This window comes from Bufo gargarizans, chromosome 9 (assembly GCF_014858855.1).
Source record: "Bufo gargarizans isolate SCDJY-AF-19 chromosome 9, ASM1485885v1, whole genome shotgun sequence".
NCBI classification, from domain to species: domain Eukaryota; kingdom Metazoa; phylum Chordata; class Amphibia; order Anura; family Bufonidae; genus Bufo; species Bufo gargarizans.
In genome coordinates, this window is record NC_058088.1 from 193,439,503 (window position 1) to 193,461,702 (window position 22,200).

General features: G+C 50.5%; 2 protein-coding genes across 4 annotated transcripts in view; one reads left to right on the plus strand and one right to left on the minus strand.

The window, feature by feature from the left end:
* Positions 1-987: 987 nt before the first annotated feature.
* On the minus strand, positions 988-9,534 carry GTF3C4 (general transcription factor IIIC subunit 4). Its single transcript, XM_044305826.1, has 5 exons — positions 9,210-9,534; positions 5,818-7,587; positions 5,095-5,225; positions 4,637-4,725; positions 988-2,202 (listed from the first exon to the last, which is right to left on the minus strand). Exons 1-5 carry the CDS (start codon positions 9,477-9,479, stop codon positions 2,138-2,140), a joined length of 2,325 nt encoding a protein of 774 aa, XP_044161761.1. The 5' UTR covers positions 9,480-9,534; the 3' UTR covers positions 988-2,137.
* Positions 9,535-11,475: 1,941 nt separating this feature from the next.
* DDX31 (DEAD-box helicase 31) overlaps positions 11,476-22,200 on the plus strand; it is a 29,750-nt gene continuing 19,025 nt past the window's right edge. The window contains exons 1-14 of one of the 3 annotated variants that reach the window (XM_044268596.1): positions 11,476-11,658; positions 12,551-12,981; positions 14,053-14,128; positions 15,374-15,417; positions 15,764-15,834; positions 16,266-16,330; positions 16,552-16,596; positions 16,718-16,759; positions 17,431-17,495; positions 17,587-17,706; positions 17,800-17,906; positions 19,280-19,485; positions 19,609-19,758; positions 21,585-21,644. In XM_044268596.1, coding sequence (XP_044124531.1) covers positions 11,566-11,658; positions 12,551-12,981; positions 14,053-14,128; positions 15,374-15,417; positions 15,764-15,834; positions 16,266-16,330; positions 16,552-16,596; positions 16,718-16,759; positions 17,431-17,495; positions 17,587-17,706; positions 17,800-17,906; positions 19,280-19,485; positions 19,609-19,758; positions 21,585-21,644 — 1,575 coding nt within the window. In that variant the 5' untranslated portion in view covers positions 11,476-11,565. The remainder of the gene's footprint in view (positions 11,659-12,550; positions 12,982-14,052; positions 14,129-15,373; positions 15,418-15,763; positions 15,835-16,265; positions 16,331-16,551; positions 16,597-16,717; positions 16,760-17,430; positions 17,496-17,586; positions 17,707-17,799; positions 17,907-19,279; positions 19,486-19,608; positions 19,759-21,584; positions 21,645-22,200) is intronic. The other 2 variants (XM_044268597.1, XM_044268598.1) reach the window with 2 other exon arrangements.

A 22,200-nucleotide genomic window follows, 5' to 3' on the forward strand; every position in this document is an offset into this window, starting at 1 on the left:
ACTTACACTGGGGGAGGCGTTCCTCCATATACCATATCAGGTAACCCCAGTGTAAGTAGCGATCATTACAGGACGGGCTTATAATAATCACACAGAGGCGCGAGGCACCACTCTCCTCTTAGAAACCTCCTCTTTATTGACCTTTATAACAATTACAAGGAAACGTAGAAAGTAATTCTATAAATACACACAAAACGGATCACGGAGAATATTTACAGGAATGAGGAAGTGAGTGCTCCTCGGGGGCGGGGCAGCCGTGATGTCATCCACAGCAACCAGATATTTCCCTCCTAATCTAAACATCACAAGTAACGATGCACTGATCCACCTTCGCCGAGGATGACCGCCTGCGGGAAACCTGCTATACCGCCACAGTGTGGAGGGTTAAGATTTAAAGGGGGTGTGCACCTAAACGGAACGTTTGCAAATCAAAGTAATACAGACAGAGCAATGTGTGCTACACATACTGCCCGGGCCCCAGCTGCGGACCGGAGACAGACAGGTTGCTATGTGTGTGATCTGTGACAACCACTGTAGCTGTACAAGTTTCCATAGCAACCATTCCTTTCTTATTTAAGCCAGGAGCAACAGATTTAGGTGGAGAATTTCCTTAAAGGGTCCCTGTGAGCAGATCTGTCCCCATGACACCAGCTGACCTGTTACATGTGCGCTCGGCAGATGAAGGCGTCTGAGTTGGTCCCATGTTCCTATGTGCCCGCATTGCTGAGTAACATGAAGTTTTATTATATGCAAATGAGCCTCTAGGAGCAACGGGGGCGTTACCGTTACACCTAGAGGCTCAGCTCTCTCTGCAACTGCTGCACCCTTTGCACTTTGATTGACAGGACCAGGTTGGGAAGACATCATCACACCTGGACCTGTCAATCAAGGTGCCGAGGGTGTGGCTGTTGCAGAGAGAGCTGAGCCTCTAGGTGTAATGGTAACGCCCCCGTTGCTCTTAGAGGCTCAGTTGCGTCTATTAGAACTTCATTTTTCTCAGCAGTGCGGGCACATATCAACTTGGGACCAACACAGATGCCAAGCGCACATGTAACAGGTCAGCCGGTGTCATAGGGACAAAACTGCTGACAGATGCCCTTCAAAGTGATACTCCAGCCGATGAAAATACTTATTTAGCAAAAGTGCCCACCCAGAAGGTCCACACCTACCAGGGACCCATGGGTGTCTTCTGGGAGGACATTCCTATACTTTTGTAAAAGTTGGAGAGCAGCAGTCACAAGTTAAAGGGGCATTCTCATCTTATAAAGCACTGGCGTGTTGTTAGGATACTTTTTGATCTGTAAGGATCTTGGACCCCCCGATCTTTAGAACGAGCAGCGATTTAGCCGCGCGATCCCTCACCGGACAGTGCTCCCCGCAGACGATGGGGCGCCGCTGTGCAGGAGAGAAAAACGGGAAAGGGTAGTGCTGTGGCCCCTGCTTTCTCAGAGGTCGGACATGCCACCACTTTATAACATCGGGATATCCCTTTAAGATGCATCCTATACAATGCTAAGCCCCGACTGCTGCACCCTTGGCACACAAACAAGCTGGCACACGTTTCTACTGCCCGCTTTAGGGGACCCCAGTCCATGATCTCTCACCTTCCACCCCAAAATTAACAGTGCTCCCCAGAGATTACGAAAACCGCCAACCTGGTCATGTGACCATCCGGCAGCGGACTACTTCCAGTCAAATCGTCCAATAAATAAAACATCCTTTTAGCACAAAGACATGATGAGGGAGGTAGTGGGGGTGCAGCCCTATTTATTGTGCGGTCACCTTCCTCCCATTATGGCATGGCCTCTGCCACCCATCGCCCCGTCCTCACTGGCATCATGAGCGGGCGGGTCACTGCCTCCTACCGGTTCAGCAAACTCCTCTTCTGAAACGCTCTGTGCTGCTTTAACCAGTGACGCAGTCAGGCTGCTCCTTAGAAATCCCTTCTCTCCAACCTCAAGAACGTAAAAACTGAAGGATGGCGGCCGTCGGTTGCGGAGAAGAACGATGGAGGAGGCTGGATGGCCTTAGTAGAGGTTTTTACCATCCGTGCCACAATAACGTCACAATACGAGTCTCTTCCCTGGGGGGGAGGGGCAGGGTCATTGGCATAAAAAGAAAAAAAACACGGAAAGTGCTAAAAAACTGGAGAGTCGCAAAGTGTGCAGGGCCCTTTAAGCAACCTCTTAATCCATTCCAAGTCTGGAAAAGAAAGACACAAAGACGTGAAGAAGATCCATGGGGGGGGACAGCAATACAGGAGGAACTAAAATATCGCGGGGGCAGGAGAGACCATCGAATGTATATGTGGGGGTCTTGATCTTGGGGGGAGGAAGATGGATTTCAACATGACCAATCCCTTTCTTTATTTTTAAGGGAAAAACAGAATTACCTGAAACTCGGGCTGAAACGATTACTGGATTAAATCAAGTAACTCGACACAAAAATCCTCGATGCAAATGTTTAGCACAGAGAATTAGTGTGTGCCATGTGACCGTGGAGCGTGAGTGAAGTGCTTGCTATACTCTCCCGCCGGCGCGCGCCGCGCTGCACTGCATCCTGATGTACACACATCGTCTGGACATGTTCCAGTTCATCGCGTGAAGAAGAGGATGGAAGAGCTGTGGAGTGTCGGCAGCGCCCCTACAGGTAAGTGTTTGATTTACCTGGCGCTGGGGACTGATGGCTAGGAGGGGGGAGATGGTGGCACTGGGGGGAGGTAAGGAAACTGAGGACTGATGGCACTGGGGGGAGGTAAGGAAACTGAGGACTGATGGCACTGGGGGGAGGTAAGGAAACTGAGGACTGATGGCACTAGGGGTGTAGGAAGCTGAAGGCAAGGGAGGGGAACTGAGGCCATAGAGGACTGATGCACTGGGGGGGGGGGGGGGGCTGAGGGCATAAAGGACTGATGGCACTGGGGGGGGCTGAGGGCACGGGGGGAGTAACTGATGGCACTGGGGGGAGCTGAGGGCATAAAGGACTGATGGCACTGGGGGGGCTGAGGGCATGGGGGGAGTAACTGTTGGCACTGGGGGGGTAGGGAGCTAAAGGCACGGGAGGGGAACTGAGGCCATAGAGGACTGATGGCACTGGGGGGGCTGAGGGCATAAAGGACTGATGGCACTGGGGGGCTGAGGGCACGGGGGGAGTAACTGATGGCACTGGGGGGAGCTGAGGGCTTAAAGGACTGATGGCACTGGGGGGGCTGAGGGCACGGGGGAGTAACTGATGGCACTGGGGGAGCTGAGGGCACAGGGGAGCTGATGGCACGGGGGAGTAACTGATGGCACTGGGGGGGAGCTGAGGGCACAGGGGGAGTAACTGATGGCACTGGGGAAGATGAGGGCAGGGAGGACTGATGGCACTGGGGGGGGCTGATGGCAGGGGTGGCTGATGAGTTTTTATACAGGAAAATGTTCTTTTAATTAGTTGTTGTCTTATTAGAGTACTAGATTAATCATTGGATTAATTGGTTGAATACTGGATTACTAGAATAATCGATAGCTGCGGCCCTACCTGGAAGCAGCTTTCTACCCTCTCCCTATTAAGTACACATGCATGCTCAGCCAAGCCCAGCATACCCACATTGTCAGGACATGTCCCAGTGCAGCCAGTGAAGAGGAGGATGGAAGAGCTGTGGCGTGTCGGTGGCGACCCTACAGGAAAGGTAAGTATTTTATTTCACTGGCGCTGGCGGACTGATGGCTAGGAGGGGGGGTATGGTGGCACTGGGGGAGTAACTGATGGCACTGAGGGGGGGGATGATGGCACTGGGGGAGCCGAGGGAAGGTTATGGCAGGGCTGGCTGATGAGTTTTTATAAAGGAAAACATTATTTTCTTATTATAGTACTCGATTAATCGTTGGATTAATTGGTGGAATACTTGATTACTAGAATAATCGATAGCTGCGGCCCTACCTGGAAGCAGCTTTCTACCCTCTCCCTATTAAGTACACATGCATGCTCAGCCAAGCCCAGCATACCCACATTGTCAGGACATGTCCCAGTGCAGCCCGTGAAGAGGAGGATGGAAGAGCTGTGGCGTGTCGGTGGCGCCCCTACAGGAAAGGTAAGTATTTTATTTCACTGGTGCTGGGGGACTGATGGCTAGGAGGGGGGGTGGGGGGTATGGTGGCATTGGGGGAGTAACTGATGGCACTGAGGGGGGATGATGGAACGGAGGACTGATGGCACTGGGGGAGCGGAGGGAAGGTTATGGCAGGGCTGGCTGATGAGTTTTTATAAAGGAAAACGTTCTTTTCTTATTATAGTACTCGATTAATCGTTGGATTAATTGGTGGAATACTTGATTACTAGAATAATCGTTAGCTGCGGCCCTACCTGGAAGCAGCTTTCTACCCTCTCCCTATTGAGAACACATGCATGCTCAGCCAAGCCCAGCATACACGTCTACGGGGTGTAGTAGGAATGGCTGGACAGCCATCTACCACCTACATTACGGCTCCGTTACATGCACAGGGCTGGAGTGTACCGCGTACCGCCCGCGAGACAGCTCCCCCGCATCACTGAATGCACGCACTGCTTGCTCTAATTTACCAAAACTCTTTCCTAAAACTCTCCATGAAATTTCCCCTGGAGCCAGGGATACGGAAGCAGCGGGTGCGGCGCTTACCTTCAGGGACGGGGCGCCTCGCGATACTGTCATGGAGTAAGCACCTGCGATACTCCAGGGTCTGACAGGCCTGATAGGTCAAGAAACACCTAGAACGACAAAGTCCAGACATGAGAGACTCCGAGACCTGCCCTAAAGAGGCCTAAACCTACTAGACATCAAGCTGTACAAATGTGCAGCCTGCAGTGTAAAGAATGGTGGCTGTCCTTCGGAGAGCATACAATCCCATGTACAGACTGTGGGCATTTATTAGTACAGTCTATCCAGTACAGACTAGAGGAGAAAGTGTATTCCCTGGCCACATATAGCTGCAGCCATAATGAGCAGATAGAAGACCTTCATACTTTACACTGCAGGCTGCATTCATAAACAAGGTTTATGGGATAAAGTGACTTATTTCCCAATGTATCTCACCCCGCATGCAGACTATCATGGGGTGTCGAGATGCCGGCTCTCACCTCGGCCACAGATGTCCGTTCGGGCAGAGCGCCTTCTTACTGTCTGTGAAGGGTAAAACCTCTTTACACAAGCTGCAGTACTCGGGGAACGTCTGCTTGTTCATCTTCTTCTCCACGTGTCCGATGAGGACCTGCAGGGGTTAATGTTGAAAAGAAACAGATAAAAATGCTGCAAAAAATAAAAATAAATAATAATAAAAAAAAACGCTGCACTGATACGTGATCTTAAAGGGCCACCCACACTAAAATCCAAAAATGACATATAAAAGGGCAGCATCCTAAAAGTTCTACAACTCTCTGCTGCATTTTTTGGTATCTTAAGCACAATTTGAAAGATCTCTGCTTGCTGTCAGTTCACGGAAACGTAACGGGCTGCATATCAAAGCTGAACTCTGCCCAGTCCGTTACAATGTCTTCCGGTCCAGACAATCGGCAAGGTAAACACGGCGGCCCAAATCTCTCTTCTGTCCCCGTCTTTTGTTACAATGTATCAGTCCAGGCTGTTTACCTCTAAGAGGAGTGTCTAGGCTGGAAACAACTGTAACAAACCCTCAGCTGTAAAATGTTCCTAGTCACTGACAGCATGTGGAGATCTTAAAAATAGTGAGGAATTGAAACAAACTCTATTAGAAAGTGGCAGTTGGACCAAAGCAGAGAACATTTCAAAAACTGTGGTGAAATAATTGTAAAGGCATCATGCAGCAGGGAAGGGAGGGGGCGCACCTGTGCCGTCCGGTCCTCCAGGTCCCTGTTGGCCATGAGATAGGCGCAGACACCTCGTGTAGGGATGCTCGTATACTCCGTGATCCCCGTGTGCAGATACACCTCCCCCAACACGTGCTTCATGTGATGCCGGGTTAGATGGGCCTCCAAAGCATCGATCTTCTGCTGGATCTCCTGGAAGCCTTCTTCTGCCGGAGTACAATCCCCATCAGGCCCTGCCGAGTCTCTCAGTGTCTTATTGGGGCTACCCTGACTCACCTGCCCTTCCTGCTCCTCAGCCATACTGGTCTCTGCAAAGCCCTCCTCAGGCTTTGACACTTTTGACTCCTTGGGATGCGTCCTCACCAACACCTCCGAAGACGTCTTCTTGAACGACTGGTGCCAAATTCTGAGAAGGAAGAGACGGAACCTCCAGAAGTACAGGGGTCCATCCTCCATCTTCTTGTCCAAAGCGTCCGTCAGAAACTGAGGGATGATCTTATCTTTCAGGATCTTCCACCGCAGCAGGTCCGTTAGATCCATCTGCCGGAAAAGGTTCTGGCCGGCGCTCTCCAGAAGCTGAGCTGCCGCTTCCTCAAACGTCTTGAGGGCCACGAAGTGGACCTGAAAGTTCCTGTTGACAGGATGGATGCCATTGTTCAAACCTTCCGACGTGACGCTGGCCAGGTAGGCGCCGCATGGGCTGACGGCGATGCCGTAAGACTTCACGACGCCGAACAAGTCCGACAACGTGATGGGCTGGTGCTCGAACTTCAGAGCCACGTTGGTGAAGATGGGGATGAGCTGTTGGACCTTGCCGTCCGTAGAGCAGGTGTAAATGGTGCCGTTCTGCCGGTCCACAGCCATGGAGACAATAGGCAAGGAGTGGAGCCCAGTCACGTGGGAGTTATGTACGTTGAGGCCTGCCTTGGATATTAACAGTAAGCACCAGAAGACGTAGGACCCCCGCGCCGCCACCACCAGGGAGCAGCTGCACTTCTGGTAGGGGTGGTGCAGCGCTATGCACTTGATGCTGTGCACCGGCAGGCGGTCAGTCTCTTGCCAGAGAACCACGGGCTGCCGTAAAGTGAAATACCCCTTCACAGCTTTCAGGTTCACCGGGATGATTTTGATGGGACCCAGGGCGCTACCGATGATCAGCCCGCTCATTTTACGGCTGCTGTGCTCGTATTCCCACCAGGCCAGGACGCTGGGGGACTCGATTCTGGAGGAGATGGTGTTGCAGGAGATAATGGAGGAGCGGTCCTTTATGGGCAGTTGAAACTGCCACACTGCAACGTCACCATTTTCAAAGAGCACGGCCAAAAGGACGGTGCCCACGTCCCGGCAGGTGTTGTTTTCCAAGATCTCTTGGGTGGTACATATGCTGGACCACTCCATCCTCACTGGGGTCTGCATAAGGTGCCGTCGCTCAAACTCCGCAAACTCCTCCAGGTCCGCGGCCTTGTCCTCTTTGCTCACCACGTAGTTGCTTTCAGCCAGACGCTCGCCGTACATGTCGGTCAGATCCGCCAGCTGTTTCCACTGAAGACGGTCAAAATTGGCATTGACGGTCAGCCGGTTGTCCAAGGTCAGGATGGCCAAGAGGCTTCTGCCGTTAGCGTCGCAGCCCGTGGGGGACCAGCAGGCGTACTTGTATCCCTGCACAGGCGGCAGAGCTTTTCCTTCCGGGTTGAACACCCTGTCCAGCATGAACTTCTGGCTGACAGAGGGGTCCTTAGATCTAGCAAACTTTGCCCGGCATTGCTCCACGTCCTTCAGAGGCCCAACCTGTCAGGAAAGAAGGAGAAATTCTGCATCAGTAGAAGTAAAAGAGGAAAAATGTACAAGGAAGTGCCCTTTAAATGGGTATTTTACTACCAAATAACATGGCATAAGTAACATCCTGTATTATACTCCAGAGCCGTACTCCCTATTCTGCTGGTGCAGTCACTGTGTACATACATTACTTATCCTGTACTGATCCTCAGTTACATCCTGTATTATGCTCCAGAGCTGCACTCACTATTCTGCTGGTGCAGTCACTGTGTACATACATTACTTATCCTGTACTGATCCTGAGTTACATCCTGTATTATACTCCAGAGCTGCACTCACTATTCTGCTGGTGCAGTCACTGTGTACATACATTACTTATCCTGTACTGATCCTGAGTTACATCCTGTATTATACTCCAGAGCTGCACTCACTATTCTGCTGGTGCAGTCACTGTGTACATAAATTGCTTATCCTGTACTGATCCTGAGTTACATCCTGTATTATACTCCAGAGCTGCACTCACTATTCTGCTGGTGCAGTCACTGTACATACATTACTTATCCTGTACTGATCATTAGTTACATCCTGTATTATACTCCAGAGCTGCACTCACTATTCTGCTGGTGCAGTCACTGTGTACATACATTACTTATCCTGTACTGATCATTAGTTACATCTTGTATTATACTCCAGAGCTGCACTCACTATTCTGCTGGTGCAGTCACTGTGTACATACATTACTTATCCTGTACTGATCATTAGTTACATCCTGTATTATACTCCAGAGCTGCACTCACTATTCTGCTGGTGCAGTCACTGTGTACATACATTACTTATCCTGTACTGATCATTAGTTACATCCTGTATTATACTCCAGAGCTGCACTCACTATTCTGCTGGTGCAGTCACTGTGTACATACATTACTTATCCTGTACTGATCATTAGTTACATCCTGTATTATACTCCAGAGCTGCACTCACTATTCTGCTGGTGCTGTCACTGTGCACATACATTACTGATCCTGAGTTACATCCTGCATTGTACCCCAGAGCTGCGCTCACTATTCTGCTGCTGCAGTCACTGTGTACATACATTACTTATCCCGAGTTACATCCTGCATTGTACCCCAGAGCTGCACTCACTATTCTGCTGGTGCAGTCACTGTGTACATACATTACTTATCCTGTACTGACCCTGAGTTACATCCTGTATCATACTCCAGAGCTGCACTCACTATTCTGCTGCTGCAGTCACTGTGTACATACATTACTTATCCTGTACTGACCCTGAGTTACATCCTGTATTATACTCCAGAGCTGCACTCACTATTCTGCTGGTGCAGTCACTGTGTACATACATTACTTATCCTGTACTGATCCTGAGTTACATCCTGTATTATACTCCAGGAGCTGCACTCACTATTCTGCTGGTGCAGTCACTGTGTACATACATTACTTATCCTGTACTGATCCCGAGTTACATCCTGCATTGTACCCCAGAGCTGCACTCACTATTCTGCTGGTGCAGTCACTGTGTACATACATTACTGATCCTGAGTTACATCCTGCATTGTACCCCAGAGCTGCGCTCACTGTTCTGCTGCAGTCATGTACATACACAGGCAGTTAGTTACCCGGAGGACGCAGGTCTTGAGCGGGCCGGGCACACTGGTGCGGTGCAGGGAGAGCTCAGGGCCGCTGCTGTGGATGTCACACACTTGCTCCAGGACAGAGACGTTACTTCCGGTGCACACCGCCAGCCGGTGATCCTCCGACCATGACAGCGGCTCCAGCCCGGTAACCGGGTAGAGCAGCTTCACCGCCGGCTCCCGCTTGGTGACAGTGAGGCGGAAGCTCGGTCGCGGCTCCGGCTGCTCATTCGGCGGCTGCTGAGTCTTTGACATCTTGTCCCGTTACCGTGTCTGCAGGGCGATGTCATCACCGCGCGACGCGTATCTAGTCAGGACCCCGCTGCCATGGAGACCGGGTTTGCCCTCGCTTGCGCCTGTTATCAGACTAACCATAGCAGCCAATCATGTTCTTTCTTTCATCTTCTCATCACAAGGTAAACAATAAAAGCAGCAATTTGATTGGTTGCTGGGTATTAAGTGAAAGACGCTCTCTCGTTGCTATGGGCAACACCCTCTGATAATGGCAATGCCAATCTTACATGCGTATGCGGTATATTTGCGGTTTTATTTATAGGGACGACTTCATCAGGTGTTATTGTAAATGGCGGTTACGACTGCTCTCAAGATCTGCGCCTGTCACATGTGTAGACAACAGGAAACCGGCGACCAACAAGCCACGGCCATTACGTAAAATATTCAAAACTAAGGTGCACCCGGTCAGGACCGTCCTGTGACCCCATGTTAGCCGTGACCCAAATGTTTCCTAGTTTACTGCCTGTCTCATATTTGGGCAGTAAGCATGGACCACTCCACCTGTTTACACCCTCATAAAGTCTGGAAAAAACGCAATTCCCCGCCCACTTCCTGCGCCGCTCCGGACAAAGCATCCGTACACGTACACTGAGTGACGTGCCTAAGCGAAGGGGTCTGGTGGGGGCTTTGTATTTTTTAGGAGGTCTTATTTAGGCCTCTGGTCTGGGGTTCTTACTTATGTTCCTTATATAGCGCTGACATATTCCGCAGCACTGTACAGACATTATCAGCACAGTCCGCGACAAAATCCTATAGAAATAAACGATTTTCATGTGGGCCAGCTCTAGGTTTAGCTGTATTAAATGGAGCTAAACCGCGACCAGGCTCCCGCTGCGGCCTTGCGAGGGGTCCACGTGGTCCACACCGTAATGTTCAGGTCCTTGAAAACCACGCAGGAAATATAGATGCAATTTCAGCCCCAAATCCACGTGGAAACCCCCAAAATGTCCGCCTGAACCTTCCCTTATAATCTCTTGGTCAGGTGTGAATCCAGGATCCCAGCGCCAAGCACTGAGCCACAGTAATGCCCACACAGGACTTATTTAGGGGCCTGGGTTTATTTAGGGGGTCTTAAGTTTAGGGGCCAGGGGTTCGATTTGCTGTATACTGGGGGCGCGTCCCACAAAAATGGGTGAGGCATAAAGCGTAAACATTTTGCGTGGCCCACTACATGCGTGATTTCTGTGGATATATGCCCCTTCTCGGTATGCTCCAGTACATCAATATGCGATGGAGCCACCATTTTGACCAACAGCGGTGCCTACAAACCTTTGGTTCTCATGATTGGACCCCCACCCAATCACCCCTTTTTTTTCTAATTAATTAAGCTTTTAAAAAATTAAAAAATGTCAGTTTTAGTCATCACGGCAAGCACCAAGCTTAGTTCAGGTGGTTGCCTGGCAACAGTTTCCGCCACCAGAAGAGTGACTACCCCAGATCTCCATGCACTTATGAAGGTGTCATGTTTATTTGATATGTTGCTGAAAGGTGGTAAAACAAGTGTATTTTATGTACTTGTCTATCTCATATATATCTACCTATCTTTAGTTGTATATGTGTAAGGAAGATGGGGGGAGTAGTTGTCTGACTAGTTATAATACTACTAGCAATAATATAACTCTATAGCTACTGTACTTGCATTTATACTTTTGATTATTGCAGACCTTTAGCAGAAAAAATGGTCTCAGATCCGCTATACAGCAAGTTATCGCGGCCGCCATTTTATTGAAGACCTCTCCTCATTTACTGCAAACGGAAAGCCTACCGAAAATGACGCCTGCAGAGGAGACCTGTTGGTGTTCGCACGTTCTTTTCTGTATTACTCGCCCGTTTACAGGACACATGTACAGTATTTGCTTTTAAGACTAGAGGGGAGATTTCCCGACGCTGAAGACGATGCTTTACGGCAGTTTGTAATCAGGCAGTGTTATGGGCAGCCCTGGTCGGGGGCCTTACTGCTGGCTCTCTGCTCACATGTGTTGCTGGTTTTTGCCGATGCTGGGACTTTTCTTGATGTGAACGGTTTCCTATTAGCAGAACAGCCGCCATGGGCGACCAGGGGTTAATTCTCAATATCTCAGAGGCTCCTGTAAAGGAGAACAAGAAGTTCCAGAAATCCCAGCAACCTAGGGGGAAATGGGTGAGTGTGCTGCACGTGAGCCCATGACTGCTGCGCTGTGTCAGTCTTCACTGAACGTCTAGCATTCTATTCTTATACAAAGGAAGCCTTCCACAGACTCTGGAGGATAGCGTACATGTCTTCCCTCCCTGCTGCTGTTTTGTTATACACGTGTCAGTCTGCACTGTAGTTCTGTCATTCCATTCTTGAATTAGGATGAGGTAGGTCCTATCCATGTAAGGGGTTGGCACAAACGCCTGACCATTGGGGGTCCACTGTGACCCCAGGTATGGGTAGTAGCGGCCAGTCCCTTAACGGACATCATAGTGAGGTTCCATTAACGGGTTTGTCTAGTTTGCTGTATTGATGACCCCTTTAAGACCCCCTAAATTATTTGGGTTCCCCATAATAGCTCTTGCCCTGAGTTTAGGTTTGTCCCACCCCCCTCCCTTTACAACCAGACGCTGGAACAGGAATGTACCTAGTACTTCTCACAGCTGAAGGTTTGTTGCAGTGTATCCAGTCTGAACTCAATACAGATCCTCCTGGGTTGTTACAATGTATCAGTCAGGAGCCCATGAGGATTGCCTAGACTGGATATAACTGTGACAGACCCTCAGCTGTGGGAGGCTAGGCTCACATTAGGGACGGAATAGTGCAGCAGGCGGCGCTGTCTGTCCGGTGAACCGACGGCCTCCCTGACGGAAATCTAATGGCGTCTGTTAGGATCCGAAATGGAAAAAACGGCGCAGGTGTGAAGCTTAGCGGGGGGACCTCAGGTCAAGTTTTCAGCCTCTGAATGTAAACAAGATGGTTTCCATTCACTGACAGTAAGCAGAGATCTCTGTTGGGAAATTGCAGACTTTTGCGTTGTCGGTGCCGTTGAGTTAATCAAAACTTCCTCCATCAACAGCAGAACCGTAAGGCTTTGAAAAGAAAGTCCCAACAATCCGGTGAGGCGCCTCCGTCCAAACGGCCAGCGCCTCCAGCCAAGGGGCCGACGCCTCCGTCTAAGCAGGCAGCGCCTCCAGCCAAACGGCCGGTGCCTCCGTCTAAACGGCCAGCGCCTCCAGCCAAGGGGCCGACGCCTCCGTCTAAACGGCCAGCGCCTTCAGCCAAACGGCCGGTGCCTCCGTCTAAACGGCCAGCGCCTCCAGCCAAACGGCCGGCGCCTCCTGCATCTTCAGAAATTCACGGCAACAATAAATCCTGCAAGAATCCGAAGGCTGATCCCTCACCCAAGAAAGGTCCGGCAGGAAGGAACGAGGAGCGTCCAAAGGGAAGGCCGGCGGTCAAGACATCGTCCCTGTTCAAGAACAATCCGGAGCTGCCTGACATTGAGAGGTAGGTGCCCATCAAGGGGCTGTACAGAGGTAGGTGGCCATATAGGGGGCTGTACAGAGGTAGAAAAATATGACAGCTTTCTTCCAGAAATAGTGCCACACCTGTTCACAGGTTGCCTGTGGTACTGCATCTAAGTCCTATTCACGTCAGTTGAGCTGAGCTGCAATACCAGACACAGCCTGTGGACAGGAGTGGCGCTGTTTTGCCAGGAAGCAGCTGTGTTTTTCTAATCCCGGACAGCCTCTCAATTGCGGACAAGAATAGGCATATTCTATTAGTGCCAGTGATGTGCAGTCCGCAAAAAGCGCAATGCACATTGCCGGTGTCCATGTTTTGTGGATCCGCAAAACACACTACGGCCGTGTGAATGGATCCTTAGCCCTTAACCTTCCACAGGCTTTGAATGACCTATAAATCTACACTGTTAGGGCTCGTTCACACGACCGTATGGCTTTTTCAGTGTTTTGCGGGCCATTTTTAACGGATCCGTTTTTTGCTACAGTAGTGTTTCCGGTTCCATTCCGTTTTTCCATATGGCATATACAGTAATTACATAGAAAAAATGGGCTAGGCATAAAATTTTCAATAGATGGTTCCGCTAAAACGGAACAAATACGGAAGACATACGGAGTACATTCCGTATGTGTTATATTATTATTATTATTTTATTTTCTTTGCGGACCCATTGACTTGAATGGAGCCACGGAACGTGCATTGCGGGCAATAATAGGACATGTTCTATCTTTGAACGGAAATACAGAAACAGAATGCGTGCGGAGTACATTCCGTATATATATATATATATATATATATATAATTTTTTTTTTTTTTTTTTTTTTGTGGAACCATTGAAATGAATAGTTCCATATACGGAACTCAGAAAACGTTTGTGTGAGCGAGCCCTTATGCAGTTACATTCATTCATTTCTGTCTCCCTGTCAGTCTTTACTGTAGTCCTGGCGTTCTATTCCTGAACCAGTATAAAGAAGGCAGTAGATCCTGTCCACACAGGGGAGTGCCGACACATGATGATCTATCACTCACGTATTCTCTCGACTTTTCCTTCCACAGATCAGAAGTAAAACAAGTGCAGGAAAAAGTCTTCTCCTCCGACTCCTTCTCTGAGCTGGGACTGCATCCACACCTGGTGAGCATACAGATGTAGCAGAGCTGAGCTTGTCGGCTACCACTGTGTGCCATGATATCACCACAGGAGTGCAGTTTTTAAGGGGGCATTCACACCTTGTGCTTATGGTGCAGTCGCTGTTTTTGATTGGTGCTGCAGTCTCCCTGCACGGTGGGGGGCCCAGGGCTCATGCACACCGCGGCCGTATTTTTTCGGTCAGTATCAGATCCACGTTTTTTGCAGACCCACTCATCTCAAAGGGGCCGCAAAAGATGCAGATGGCACACCGCGTACTGTCCGCATCCGTATGTCCGTTCTGTGGCCCCGCAAAAAATAAAGAACATTTCCTATTCGTGTCGTTTTGCTGACGAGTATAGGACATGTCTGAAGAAATAATAAAAAAAATGGTGGCAGGCTATCGGGCGGTATCTCTGCTTTACGAGTCCGCCATTTGCGGACCGCAAAAATGTATTTGGCGCATGCAGGAGCCCTCATTCTCTAGATCACTGGGGACACCAGAGGTCTGACTCTCACCCATCATAAAGTGATGCCAGCAGTATAACATCAAATTACTGATTGGGATACCCCTTTAACACAGTGCACAGGATGACCCTGCGCCCTGTTTTGATAGATGGACGTCATAGAGGGGCTACCCTTCCCCTGTCAGTCATGGATTGCATAGTCGTCCGGTAACCGCTGATTGCCTGTTCAGGTAGAACAATTCCTTGAAATGACAATTTCAGCTCTGCTACATCTTCATAGACTAGAATTCTATTACTTAAAGGGGTTGTCTCATCTCAGACAATGGGGGCATATCGCTAGAATATGTCCCCATTGTCTTATAAGTGCGGGCCCCACCGCTGGGACCCTCACCTACACTGAGAATAGAGCGGAGAAGGTGGAGGCCGGTGGACTCCGGTCCGGCCACCATCAAGCGCTCTCCCCATAGAAGTGAGTGGGACGCACCGCGCATGACCGGCCACCGCTCCCATTCACTTCTATGGGCCTGCTGGAAATGGCAGAGCCAGCACTTAGCGATTCTCGGCGGCACCATAGAAAATGAATTGAAGGCGGCTGCGCTTGCGCAGTTCACTCTCCACCACTTTCAGGCCTCCGTTCTCGATATAGGTGCAGATCCCAGCGGTGGGACCCCCCGCACCTATCAGACAATGGGGGCACATCCTAGTGATATGCCCCCATTGTCTCAGATGAGACAACCCTTTAAAGGGATCCTTCCTATAAACCTGTATATATTTCTCTCTTCAGGTGGCCACTCTCACGAAAGTCCTGGAAATGAGCAGAATGACCAGGTGGGTGTTATTTATCTAGAATTTTCTGCCGTCCCTTTAAACACGCTATCTCGCTAGATCCGCCTTCTGGTCTTGTGAGATACCGAGCCCCCTGGGCTAGATGCAAGTGCCGGATTATCCGACGTCAGGGCAGGGATCATCAACCTCTGGCGCTCCAGCTGTTTAGAAACTACAACTCCCAGAATCCTCCTTTTACTAGAAACTACAAGAACAGAAGAGTAAGGGTGCATGCTGGGAGTTGTAGTCTACAGAAGGTTGCTGATCCCAGTATTGGTGTATAGGGGGGGCACCGTCAGTGACATGTTCCAGATCACACAATAAGGACTTCATTTTGTTTTCATGGCAGCGTCCAGAAGATGACGATCCCGGCCCTGCTGTCCGGAAGAGACGCCCTGGTTCGCTCGCAGACCGGATCCGGTATGTGTGGACCCCCGCTCCATCGATTTCTATGAGGTGCAGGTAGAGAGGTGGACCGTCACAGGACCCTCGTTCTTGGGGTCACTGGGGACCCCAGCATGCACTAACATTTACGCTCCGCCCTAATATCTTCCGCTTGTGGCCCATGAAGTGTTCAGCAATCTACATTGTGTTATGATTTCAAGAACTCTGCTTGCTGTCAGTACAAAGGATCCTTTCACTGCTTACTTTCTGAGGACGATGTTCGTCACATGACCCGAATTGATTTTCCAGCAGTAAACCATGAAGGTGTTCATTCACTGACAGCAAGCAGAGGTACTGTGACAAATTGATACATAAAGCATATTAGGAGGTTGCAGATGATGTCATGTGGGTATACGGTATATATCGCTATGGAGGGCGGCAGTAATGGAGCTTCTTACTCTCTGCAGGGAAAACCTTGGCTTATGGGGTCCCCCTGGTGCAAGGACTACAAGGAGTCGCCTCAAAAATCCAGGTAACGAAACCTCATTAAAGGTGTGTAGCTGCATCTAAGCCTATGTCGGCTGCTCCTTAGCAGTGTACTACAGATATCATATTTTGCTGCTGAGACACTACAAACTATGCTGCTGCTGCATGCTGGGACTTGTAGTTTCAAGTGGACCACTGCAGTCTATCAGCCCTTTACTAGTGCATTGTATAATAGGCCTGTGTAACATCCATATCTCCTCCCGACAGCGCAGCGACGGTCCGTACGCCCTCATTTTAGTCCCTACGAGAGAGGTAAGAAACCATTGATGCAGTAATGCTTAGAGCATGGGAACGGTCATCTTAACCTCTGAGGCGGAATACTCTGCAGATGTCTCATATCTTTCTTTTTACTTTCTCTACTCCCTCCCCATAGCTCGCTCTGCAGAGTTTTACCACCATTCAGAAGCTTCTGAAGGTCAGTATATAATCAGACCACGGCTTTATGTGTATAGGATGATGTCACTGTGTACATACTGAGATACATCATGTATTATACTCCAGAGCTGCACTCACTATTCTGCTGGTGCAGTCACTGTGTACATACATTACTTATCCTGTACTGATCCTGCGTTACATCCTGTATTATACTCCACAGCTGCACTCACTATTCTGCTGGTGCAGTCACTGTGTACATACATTACTTATCCTGTACTGATCCTGAGTTACATCCTGTATTATACCCCAGAGCTGCACTCACTATTCTACTGGTGCAGTCACTGTGTACATACATTACTTATCCTGTACTGATCCTGAGTTACATCCTGTATTATACTCCAGAGCTGCACTCACTATTCTGCTGGTGCAGTCACTGTGTACATACATTACTTATCCTGTACTGATCCTCAGTTACATCCTGTATTATACCCCAGAGCTGCACTCACTATTCTGCTGGTGCAGTCACTGTGTACATACATTACTTATCCTGTACTGATCCTGAGTTACATCCTGTATTATACTCCAGAGCTGCACTCACTGTTCTGCTGATTATTACTGGGATTTTGAGCTCCTATAATGCAGTATCGGGAAGACTGGATGGCGGATTTTTCTCAGTCTGTGTGTTTATTTTTGTTTTTGCCTGATTTTCAGCCTTTCACGTGGATCGTGCCTGGAGTTTTGATGGGTGGAGAGAAGCGAAAGTCAGAGAAGGCCAGGTAATCTGATTTCTGGTGCTCTGTTTTGCCTGACTTTCTTGCCTCTAGGTGGCGCTGTGTTTGATCTTTTTGCATTGCCTCCTTTGTAAAGGTTGCGGAAGGGCATCAATATTCTGATCTCCACTCCGGGGAGGCTGGTCGATCACATCAAGTCTACGAAGAGCATTCACTTCACTCACCTCCGCTGGCTCATAGTGGACGAGGCGGACAGGTAAGTGCAGAGCGGTGAGCCGCAGGCTATACCTGCTCCTCCCCCTCACATTAGGAGGCTCCCGATCCTTCATGGCCCCCGTGTCGTCTTTAGGATTCTGGATCTGGGATTTGAGAAAGATCTGACGACCATCCTGAACGCCCTGAACTCTCAGAGCGAGCGGAGGCAGAATGTGCTGCTGTCCGCAACGCTGACCCAAGGTGAGGCGTCCAGAACACTACAACCCCCATCATGTTATGTGACACTGCTGGTGTATCTAAACCTGTCATGTAATGCTGTCTTCTGAGCTGGTGTATCTAATCTTATCCTGTGTAATCCTGTCTAAGAACCTAATGTATCTAATTCTATCCTGTGTGATTCTGTATAATGAGCTGCTGTATCTAAGCCTATCATGTGTCATACTGTATCTAATCTTATTCTGTGTTATTTGGTTTAATGAGCTGTTGTATCTAAGCCTATTCTGTGTGATACTGTCTAATGAGCTGGTGTAAGCTATCTAATGAGTTGGTGTATCTAAGCTTATCCTGTGTGATACTGCCTGCTGAGCTGCTGTATCTAATCCTTTCCTGTGTGATACTGTCTGCTGAGCTGTGTATCTAATCCTATCCTGTGTGATACCGCCTGCTGAGCTGTGTATCTAATCCTATCCTGTGTGATACTGTCTGCTGAGCTGTGTATCTAATCCTATCCTGTGTGATACTGTCTGCTGAGCTGTGTATCTAATCCTATCCTGTGTGATACTGTCTGCTGAGCTGTGTATCTAATCCTATCCTGTGTGATACTGTCTGCTGAGCTGTGTATCTAATCCTATCCTGTGTGATACTGTCTGCTGAGCTGTGTATCTAATCCTATCCTGTGTGATACGGTCTGCTGAGCTGTGTATCTAATCCTATCCTGTGTGATACTGTCTGCTGAGCTGTGTATCTAATCCTATCCTGTGTGATACTGTCTGCTGAGCCGTGTATCTAATCCTATCCTGTGTGATACTGTCTGCTGAGCTGTGTATCTAATCCTGTCCTGTGTGATACTGTCTGCTGAGCTGTGTATCTAATCCTATCCTGTGTGATACTGTCTGCTGAGCTGTGTATCTAATCCTATCCTGTGTGATACTGTCTGCTGAGCTGTGTATCTAATCCTATCCTGTGTGATACTGTCTGCTGAGCCGTGTATCTAATCCTGTCCTGTGTGATACTGTCTGCTGAGCTGTGTATCTAATCCTGTCCTGTGTGATACTGCCTGCTGAGCTGTGTATCTAATCCTATCCTGTGTGATACTGTCTGCTGAGCTGTGTATCTAATCCTATCCTGTGTGATACTGCCTGCTGAGCTGCTGTATCTAATCCTATCCTGTGTGATGCTGTCTGCTGAGCTGTGTATCTAATCCTATCCTGTGTGATACTGTCTGCTGAGCTGTGTATCTAATCCTATCCTGTGTGATACTGTCTGCTGAGCTGTGTATCTAATCCTATCCTGTGTGATACTGCCTGCTGAGCTGCTGTATCTAAGCCTGTCCTGGGTGCTGTGGTTTTAGCACTACTCCCCTCATCATGTCCTCTCCCTGTGGTTCACGTTAGGGGTGACCCGTCTGGCGGACATCAGTTTACAGAACCCGATCACGGTGACGGTGGCAGAGGATTCTGGTAACGGCTCGAGGTCGGAGCAGGAGGCCACGGACACGTCGGGGTTCGCCATGCCGGAGAAGCTGCACCAGCACACAGTGGTGGTCCCCAGTAAGCTGAAGCTGGTCACGCTCTCTGCCTTCATTCTGGGGAAGTGGAAGGTGAGCGCAGCCGCCATGTCTCCGGAATCGTGCGGGGCTCTCCACCGGTACATCACATGACCGTGAGCCAATCGTAGCAATCCATGATCTTTCCTGATCTTCTTCCTGTTTCTCTTGTTCCAGTCGGATCCCAAACCAAAGATGATCGTCTTCTTCCCGAGCTGTGAGCTGGTGGAGTTCCATCATATGCTGCTCCGCCACGTCCTACCCCTGCCCAGCCCCTCCAAAGACCAGGCCGTGTTCCTGCGGCTACATGGGAACATGGAGCAAAAGGTTAGTGGAGGGTGTGTTGTGCCGTCATCCGCTGTCCCGTGCCCCCGGGTGTCGCCTGTCCCGTGCCCCCGGGTGTCGCCTGTCCCGTGCCCCCGGGTGTCGCCTGTCCCGTGCCCCCGGGTGTCGCCTGTCCCGTGCCCCCGGGTGTCGCCTGTCCCGTGCCCCCGGGTGTCGCCTGTCCCGTGCCCCCGGGTGTCGCCTGTCCCGTGCCCCCGGGTGTCGCCTGTCCCGTGCCCCCGGGTGTCGCCTGTCCCGTGCCCCCGGGTGTCGCCTGTCCCGTGCCCCCGGTGTCGCCTGTCCCGTGCCCCCGGGTGTCGCCTGTCCCGTGCCCCCGGGTGTCGCTGTGCCCTGTGCCCCCGGGTGTCGCTGTGCCCTGTGCCCCCGGGTGTCGCTGTTTCTATAAGGCCGTGCAGTAGATAATCCCATCGTCGTTCGGGTAGTATACGTTAATAATGAGCTGTAGCGGCAGCCGCCTGACCCCCTCTGCCGCCTCCTCGTTCTTGCACAATTAGTGTCACATTAGCAGCAGGTTTGGCGGTGTGCGTGGCTGGAGATGTGCAGCCGCCCTCATCCTCTGCGCCACCTGAGGGTCTTTATTTGGACTAATCCCCTCCTGAGCAGCTGCTCGCAGCCTCCTCGGCCGCCTCCCAGGAAAGCAAGGCGTGGGGGGCAATTAGTTCCTGATGTCCTCACATTAGGAGCTTTAATGGAACTAAATAAGGACTCCCAGATGGCGGCATTCCAACTCTCATTGGAAACAAATTAATAGTATCCTCCCCGCTCCCCTGTTATTTTAAGCCCCCCACCCACCCCCAGTAAGCGCAGGGGACCCTGCTGCCTCATTACAAAGGCACAAATCATCCCCGTAACCGGATCCCTTTAATCTTCCCAGCAGGAGATGCTGCAGGATATATGTCGGAGCCTGACCGTATGACGCAGCCCCGGCCCAGAACCGGACATTTTAACCCCTTTTCTGCCAAAGCAGTTGTAGCTCAGTTACTTCTGTCCCCAAATGGAAAGCAGGAGCAGCGGCCATCTTATCTGAAAGTATGGCTGCATAGCATATCTCATCCCTGCTGATATCTCTGGTCGTCAGAGACGTTACGCACAGACCACGCATAGGGCGTCCTGTAAAATGTAGGATTTTACGCTCCACCCATTTACATAGGACAAACCCCCAAAATATGGCATTAGAATTTCAGATCGCACATATAACCCTTTTCCGGACACCCCAAAATGGAAACAGTTCTGATCCCCTAAGAACAACCTCCTGAAGAAATACAGTCCCTAGACCAGACCCCCTAAAAAAATAGGCCTTAGACCAGACCCCTGTAAATATGGCCCCCAGAGTACAGACCCCAGAGTCTTCAGATCTGGCACCCTAAAGCAATACAAACCCCAGATCGGACGCCCTAAATAAATGGACCTTAGACCAAACCCCTGAATAAATACAGGGGTCAGCATGAGTTTTTAGTGACCAAATATACAAAAAGAAATTCACTGACAGCAAGCAGAGAACTTGAAAATGATTAGCAGTTGAAACCCAACGCTTTTTAGAAAGATTTCACTCTACAATGACTAAGATCTCTGTCCTGACTATAATCAATGAGATCTGCTTCTGGGAAAGCTGGGTGCCCACTGATGTGACTGCCGTTACGTGTCCCTTGTCATCCGGTTTTTCTTAACCACTTCAGCTCTTGAGGAGTACTGCGTGACAACTACTGCGTGAGGTGGAACCGGATCAGTGTGGTTGTCACCCAGCTTTTCCACAAACAAGAAGGACCAGTCGTGTAATATTATCGGACTCTCTGTTTTCTGGATTACAGGAAAGGACGGAGGTTTTCCAGCAATTCACTGTGGCCCGAGCTGGGATCCTGCTGTGTACGGTGAGTGGGGCTGGGATACCGCTGTGTACGGTGAGTGGGGCTGGGATACCGCTGTGTACGGTGAGTGGGGCTGGGATACCGCTGTGTACGGTGAGTGGGGCTGGGATACCGCTGTGTACGGTGAGTGGGGTTGGGATACCGCTGTGTACGGTGAGTGGGGGCTGGGATACCGCTGTGTACGGTGAGTGGGGGCTGGGATACCGCTGTGTACGGTGAGTGGGGGCTGGGATACCGCTGTGTACGGTGAGTGGGGGCTGGGATACCGCTGTGTACGGTGAGTGGGGGCTGGGATACCGCTGTGTACGGCGAGTGGGGGCTGGGATACCGCTGTGTACGGCGAGTGGGGCTGGGATACCGCTGTGTACGGCGAGTGGACGCGGGGCTGGGATACCGCCGTGGACGCGGGGCTGGGATACCGCCGTGGACGCGGGGCTGGGATACCGCCGTGGACGCGGGGCTGGGATACCGCCGTGGACGCGGGGCTGGGATACCGCCGTGGACGCGGGGCTGGGATACCGCCGTGGACGCGGGGCTGGGATACCGCCGTGGACGCGGG